This window comes from Gossypium hirsutum, chromosome A05 (genome assembly GCF_007990345.1).
Source record: "Gossypium hirsutum isolate 1008001.06 chromosome A05, Gossypium_hirsutum_v2.1, whole genome shotgun sequence".
Taxonomy (NCBI): domain Eukaryota; kingdom Viridiplantae; phylum Streptophyta; class Magnoliopsida; order Malvales; family Malvaceae; genus Gossypium; species Gossypium hirsutum.
In genome coordinates this window covers 112542-120219 of record NC_053428.1, presented here as the reverse complement: position 1 = coordinate 120219, position 7678 = coordinate 112542, and the positions used below count along the sequence as shown (strand labels likewise).

At 31.6% G+C, this 7678-nt stretch overlaps 2 protein-coding genes across 2 annotated transcripts; both read right to left on the bottom strand.

Moving 5' to 3' along the window:
- Positions 1–3190: 3190 nt before the first annotated feature.
- Positions 3191–6000, bottom strand: LOC121229174 (uncharacterized). The gene is made up of 3 exons (XM_041112613.1): positions 5801–6000; positions 5510–5683; positions 3191–3513 (listed from the first exon to the last, which is right to left on the bottom strand). The coding sequence occupies exons 1-3, from the start codon at positions 5998–6000 to the stop codon at positions 3366–3368; spliced, it is 522 nt and encodes a 173-aa protein (XP_040968547.1). The 3' UTR covers positions 3191–3365.
- A 54-nt stretch (positions 6001–6054) lies between these two features.
- Positions 6055–7043, bottom strand: LOC121229193 (uncharacterized). The gene has a single exon (XM_041112668.1). It carries the CDS (start codon positions 6638–6640, stop codon positions 6182–6184), a length of 459 nt encoding a protein of 152 aa, XP_040968602.1. The 5' UTR covers positions 6641–7043; the 3' UTR covers positions 6055–6181.
- Positions 7044–7678: the final 635 nt, after the last annotated feature.

Here is a 7678-nt window from a genome sequence, read left to right as displayed (position 1 = left end):
GGAAATATTGCAATTCCCCAAATCCTTAATTTCAAATTCCTGAGTCAATTGTTTCTTTAACTAAGCCATCTCTTCTTGTCATCTCACGTCATAAAGTCATCAATATAAAGTATAAAAAAGTGATCTTTGGTTGCTACCGTGTTTGATGTATTATTATGAAAATATATATGAAAGGAAAACAGGTCTTAATAAAAGACAAGAATTATGTTTTTCTTGATCGAAAGGGAGACTGCAAAAGACTTGTAAAAAGGGCAATTTGACAAAAAAAAATCTACAGCCGAATAGCATTCAATCTCTAAATGGCATTCACACCATTCAACGAATAGTCTTGGAACAAGGGATGACTCGTTGCAAAAAGGTTAAACCAAACAAATAAACAGATGAACTCCACCTAATAAGAACTGTATTGAATAGGGATTACAAGAAACCAAACATGCTCTATATGTTTGACATGCTTCTATACAATATAAATCAAACGAAAACTATCTCTATCCCAATTAAATATCACAAATGACTTTCTTTTTGTAAATTTTCTAAAATTAACATCTATCAGTTTTAACATTTTAATGAATTAAGTTCTTTAAAATATAGTTTTAGTAACAATTTCATTCAAACTTGAAAAAATCTTCTTTTTTTGGTTGTAATTTTTATAAATGATAAATATAAAATAATAAGATGTTAAAGTCAGAAATATTTACCCATAAAAATCAAAATGTGACTGGTTTTGGGACCTAGAAGTATGTGTTTAGATGGTGATGATGATAGATGATGAAAAATAATAATATCTATCAGTAAATTGATCAAGAGAGAAACAGCACCTTTAATGGAAAACCAAACCCCTGGTCCGTCTAAAATATATTTTCCACTGGATTTTTGTTACAAAAAGTATATCTTAACTGGCTAAACTTCAAAAAAAATCCTTTCTATTGAAAAAAGGAATAAAGGAGGAATAACATTTTCAGAACATTTTTAATGAAAAAAAGAGGAACTTTGTCGATCTTGTTCCACTTCTCTACAGCATGCTACAGCTTAATCAGTGCCAGTGTTGGTGCAGAGTTACCAATTTATAAAATTATAAATCAAAGGAAACAGTATTTTTGGATAAAAAGAAGAATATTGCAAACTTATGCAGAAAAGAATGTGCCTAGGTTATTGATAAAAGATAATGAATCCCCAAATTGATTGCCAGATTGTGTAGAAAATATTTATTTGTAATAAACCAAAACAGTAATATAGATGTGGGAAAACCATCATGTAGAAACTGTGAAGGGATATTTACCTTACTTTGATTGAGGTGTAAGACAAGGAACAGTGAAATGCCAAATACCATATCTGACCATATGTTGGCAAATGCCTTACGGTTCTCTAATCTGAACCGTCTCGTAAGTCTAACCTGTTGAAGGTTTTTATTAACAGGACAGCCAAATTTAGCTTGAATAAGGCATGAGGAAATTATGTCACAGGGAAAGTATAATTTTCTAAAGCACACTTGGCAAGATAATTGCAGCATGGCCTTCTATATATAAGATAATGCCAAATCAAATTGCAATAATGTAGGAAGGCCTTCATGGATTTAAACATCTCAATAGGTCAAACTGTATTAGGGGAACTTTTTATCATTATGAAGCTGAATACCCAAATTTCAATGAAAAACTTCACCAAAAACAGAAAGGCGAGTCTAAATAATCACAAAACCAGCCTCACCAAAATTGATACAACCAAACGAATATGTCTAATAACAAGTTTAGTGACTTGTTTATTAAATGAACCAAGCATTAAGAAAAAAAGCATTTTCAGTTCATTACATTACTAGCAAGCTCGTTATGAATTTTAAAGCTTTTAATTAATCATATAAAACTCGTTTATTGTTCGATTGCTAAAAATAATATTATGTGTTTGTATTTATTTATTAATATAAATTATTAATATTATGTTTGATATTTCATAAAATAAGAAATATATTTATTTTGATTTGTTTGTTTGGTTAAGTTTCATTTTTGTTCATGAATAGCATTACTTATTCACAAACATATTTGATTATATATTCATGAACAGTTTAATATACTTGAATATATTCATAAGTATTCATGAACAAGTTCATTTAATTTAAACTGAAAAATATGAACACGTATTTTAAATGAATGAACACAAACACAAATTTGAAAATCTTAACAAACATTAATGAACACAAACGAGCATAAAGTAAGTAAACAAACATTGAACATAAGTCCTCTCATTCAATCTCAGTTCACTTACAACCCTATTAAATATCTATTCTGCTAACTGGTACCAACGAGGGGTTAAGGACTAAGGAAAAAGAAAAAAGAAAAAAACGGTTGATTTTTATTTCAAAATCCAACTAGATAAATATAGAGATGAATACTGTAGACGTCATAAATATAATAACTATAAGATAGTTTATTATATTTTATAGGAGATTGAGAAGTATTAGGAGTTTTCTTAGCTGAGATATTAATTAAATTAGTTATTAGGAGTCCGAAAGATTTATTTTATTGAACTAGTAACCTCTATTAAAAGGATAATTGGAAGAATAAAGTTAAATAAGAATTAGTTTAAAAGTTAAGAGATTTAAGACCTCCAAGGAGTCTAAGGTCTAGAATTCCCTTTGACGAGTTCCACTTGTTCACTATAGGTCATCATGCGGAAGAAACAAGGGAAAAGGCCCGCTAAGTCAAATGATTTCCCTACAAATTGTCTGATGACTCGATCCGTAACAATTTGGATTAGAGCCAGACACCATGGGCGATTCAAGCATCAGAGAAGAAGTTGCAACAAAAATGGTGGAAGTTGAAACCCGAATGGCTGATAAGTGTGTCACAGAACTAGAGAACAAATGGGTAGCCAACTGCAACAACTGTCGTTGCAATTACAATAACTGGCTAGTCTCAACCGAAACCATGAAAAGGAGTCTAAATGAGGTACCGAGAGTATTAACCAGATTGGGAATCATCCTTATCAGCAAGACAACCAACCAGATCAGAAGGGAGGGTCAGATATGGTGCCATGATACACTAAGCTGGATTTTCCAACTTTTAATGGTATAGAGGACCCCTTAATTGGTTACACTGATGTGAACAATTTTTCCCAAATCAGCGAATGGCTAAGATAGATAAGGTGAGTCTAGAAGCTTTTCACATGATGGGAGAAGCTCAATTATGGTTTTATCAGATAGAAAAAGATGAACCTGATCTTTCATGGGTTACATTAAAGGAGTATTGTACAATCAGATTTGGGCCACCATTGCAAGATAACCCTTTGGGAGAATTGATCAAATTGAAACAGACAGGAATAGTAGTGGAACACCAATGCCAATTCCAATAGTTGTTAGTCTATGCTAAATTTGTTCAAGTAGACCAACAAGTTGACATATTTACCACAGGGCTGTCAAGCTCAATTGAGTAAGATGTTGAGATGCAAAAACCTCCAAATTGATTCAAGCTATGAATTCGGCAAGAACTTTGAGAAAAGACACAGTTGATCGAATCTGTTGGCCTGCGTAAAGCATCATAGCAAAATACAGTTCAGACTCAAGGGGAACTTCTACCATAACACCTATTGCAGCTCAAAAGTCAATTCAAATGGAGATGGGCATTGGCAAAAGATTGAGTGCTAGCAATATAGACACTCCTTAAAAAAGTGACTCATGCAGAGATGGCAAAATGAAGGGACAATGTTTTGCAAAATCAAGGATGTAGGGAAACTGAAATATCCTTGCATGCCATAAGGGCCAAAAAAATGCACAAGCTATGCAATCTTGAGCTTGTGGACAAGCTCTTTTTCCATGAGGGGAGTAATGTTAGATGTCAAATAATTATAAATAATTAAAATAAGTATTATTAGATTATTTTATTATTATTTTATTAGGAGATTGAGAAGTATTAGGAGTTTAAATACTATTAGATATTTAATTCAATAAGTAGATTTATATTATTAGGAGTCCTTCCTTAGTTGGAAGATTTATTTTATTTCAAATATATAACCTCTATTTAAAGAGGCCAATTTGGAAGAATAAAGTTAAAGTCAGAAGTTAGTTTAAAAGTTAAGAGAATAATGATTCTCTCAACAAGTCTAAAGTCTGGAATTCCCTTCAGCGAGTTTCACTTGTTCACTATAGGTCATCCATGCGGAAGAAACATGGGGAAAAGCTCCGCTAAGTCAAACAATTTCCCTACAGATCACCTGGTAACTCAATCCGTAACTAGGGACCGTAACAAATATCAACATAAAAACACAAAATGACACAAAATTCTGCCCACGTTAACAATTTGCAAATAAATAACCTCGTAGATAAATGTTTATATTATTTATATTTTAAAAACATATAACAAAATTATATCAATTAACATTTCTATTTGTACAATAATCTACAACCATTTCTAGTTTATTCTTTTATATTTAAATATCATAATTAAATCAATTATTTAAATATTTTGAAAAGATTAAACTCTAAGGATAATTTCATACTTATCAATTTGTGCAGATTAAGCCCCCTCCACTTTTATTTGCTCAAAATTGGTCTGTAACAACCCGTTTTTTAGTGGTGACGGGAATAGTGGTTTCGGGACCACAAATTTCCATTATGTCGGATAATATTTATGGAGTCATTAGAGTCGTATTAATTTTTGGTTAAGAAATTTTATCGTTTAGATAGCTAATTAAGAAAAAATGACTAAATTGAAAAAGGTGCAAAACATAGTAATTATTGCATTTAGGTGATCAAATAGCTTAATTACTAAATGATAAGGACTTAAGTAGCAATTAGCCCTAGTTATTTCAGTTTATTTCATAATTTATTCTAAGTATTAGATATATTAAGATGGCTAGGTAGGAATAAAACTTATTGCAAGAAAGCCTAGAAACTTACTTGCAAGAAAGAAATCCTATATAAATAAGTTGTAGGCATTACAGCCATAATGATTATTCAAAGTTTTTAGAGTTCCATCTTCTTTCGTATTTTTTGTTCGTTCAGCCTAATTCTTTTAATTGCTACAGTTCTCTTCCCCAATCAACATCATTCAAACCACAAACCAAGGATTGGTATAGAGGTTTACTTTGAAAGCATCAAGATTAGCAAATTAACCATTAGTTATCAGATCAATATATTAGAAATTAGAATATGATTGATGCGAAACAAAGAACACGTTTGTTTCTAAAATAGATCTGTAAAAGAGTTCTAGACATTGGCTATAGAATAAAGTATTTGGCTCAAAAAGCAATAGGGTTAATAAACAGTTGCTTCTATAAGTGTTTCAGAGCTATAAGTGATCAAAGTTACTAGGTATAGGATCATAGCACACAATCTTTAACACATTTAATTAGCTTTAGCTTTTTTTACAAATGAACATTTTCCTCATTAATTGAATATTTTAAAATTAAGCCGGAGAGAGAATGGAACAGAGAGAGCAAAAGAGACATAAAAATAGCCATAGGCAGAAAGCGCCAATGAATTAAAGCTTAATAGAGGAGCATAAAGCAATATCAATCTTACGCTTTACGCCGCAATTCCCACCAAAGTTCTTCGTCTGAAAGAGGAGGAGATTTACCTATCTCCACCTCAAAACGGAACCTTGCTTTTTCAACCTGTAGTTGCTTAACCATTTCAAGCTTTTGATTTCTTCTGACATCCAGAATCTCTGCTGCCAATGGCACAGTCTTCACATATCTGTTCAAGGTAAAGCCTCTTATGATTGTTCCAGCCATTTGAGAAACGCACATATCATTTAAATTTAATTTATAAATATTAAATAAATAAATAAAAAGAATGTTGGCTGAGATTAACCTGTCCAAAAACGGCATAAGAACAAAGTCATGAACCACCAAATCCAAGGCCAAGGTACAATTAACAGCGCTGCCAAAACTTAGCCTGTCATCCCAAAAAATGAATGAACAGCTTTGCCCTTGGTCATAAGTACTCAAAACAACTTTATTATAAGAAAATACACTTGAAAATTTCACATAAGCAAATACATTTAAAACCATAGAATCTTGGTGAGTAAACTAAAACAATGTAGAGTTAGACAATATATAAAAGAGATTCACTTTCAGAATTTCTATACACTAGTGTAGAACTAAGCACTTCCATAACTTGTATAGGATTAATATTTTAACAACTCTGTCCTGTTCACCTAGATCATGGTAGTTAAAATAGAGATAGGAAACTTTACAATTTAATTGATGGATTATTAACTATTAAGTGTACCAAAGAAAGGGTGTAAACTAAAAGATCTACACTAATTCGAAAATAACTTGCCGAATTGAAGGAGGCATATCGAAAAACACGATCCTCGTACAAGACATCCTCATCTCCACTCCCAATAACCAAATCTCTGACAGACCGAACCAAACCGTTTCCGTTTTCCTCCCCAACGCCAACGCCAAGGCCACCTCCACCGCCACCATCATCCCAGTCATTTGCAGAACCAAGCTTGTTATCATCCCCATCCGCAACAACAATCCAATCTTCCCATCTTCTGCTCTCCTCATTCCTCATATCTTCTTGCGCTTGCCTCAACTCGATTATGGCTTCAGCCCTCCTCTTCCATGCCTCAAATTTGCCTCCCCCTAACAAGTCCTCATCCTCCTCCGAATCTGACAACACATCCCCAACTTCCTCCACCATGTCATCGTCCTTGAGACCAAGCCAATTACCTTCATCCTCGAAAAAGAACCTTCCCCACCAGTTTGTTTTCCTTTTCCTAGAATATTCGTTATTGCCATTTTCCGCATTTGCGACGAACCCACAAAACCGTTTTCGTTTGCAACTGAATCGAACAAAAAACTAGGTTGATTACGCCAAGCGACAGAGAATAAGGAGGTTAGGGGTAGCTTTAAATTGTGGCTAAAGTACACCGTGGAAGTGGTCATTTAGTAAGAAAATGTGTAAAACCCAACATCAACATGCTCTAAACCTTCAACAAAACCCACAAGGCATTTCCATAAATTTTATTTTAAGGTGAGGAAGACAGTGGACTGAAATGTGGAAAACGCAAATCAGCTAGACAAAACAATATCCGTTTTTGATTTATTTACATCTATCTATACTATTATCTAAAACTTTGAAAATTTAATAATAATAATAATCTTTTCTTTTTATCTTCTTATATTTTAATAATTTCTTTAAAAAAAACTTCGAAATTAATTTTTTTTATTTTTTTAATTTATTTTTAATTCATCTACTAAAACATTTGAAAAAAAGTAACACTTTTTTATGCATTCTTTTTTTATTTGTGCTAATTATATCATAGTGTTATGTAAAATTTTAGGATTTTATTTGCCTATTATTTGTTATATTTGCGTGTATGTGTTTGCTGGAATATTTTTAAAATTTATATAATATTTCAATAGTTATTAAGTAATCAAAAATTATATCACTTGATTATTAATAAAAAGTTATCGCATTTTATAGTAATGAATTATATCTTTTAAATTCAAAATTTATGTCACTTTATTACTAACAATAGATCATTATTATTCAATGATACATATATTACATATGACTATTCAGTTAGATAGTTGTGTTCCTTTAAAGAAACATAATAACTCCTATAAATAGGAGTCAAATTTCATTTATCTGACACACTAGAAAAACATATCAAAAGATTCTTTCTTTTCATCCACCATTTTTATATTCTTAAATTATTTTATAAAGAATTATTGT

Excerpts from the sequence above, each read along its gene's own strand:
- LOC121229174 (XM_041112613.1), bottom strand. The coding sequence starts at position 6,000 with ATGGTTTTAAATGTATTTGCTTATGTGAAATTTTCAAGTGTATTTTCT. Across the intron at positions 5,684-5,800 it reads CTTATGCCGTTTTTGGACAG|ATATGTGAAGACTGTGCCAT; the intron begins GTTAATCTCAGC and ends TACCTTGAACAG. Across the intron at positions 3,514-5,509 it reads TGGGAATTGCGGCGTAAAGC|GCCAACAGATTCGATCAACT; the intron begins GTAAGATTGATA and ends TGCTTTACGCAG.
- LOC121229193 (XM_041112668.1), bottom strand. The coding sequence starts at position 6,640 with ATGGTGGAGGAAGTTGGGGATGTGTTGTCAGATTCGGAGGAGGATGAG.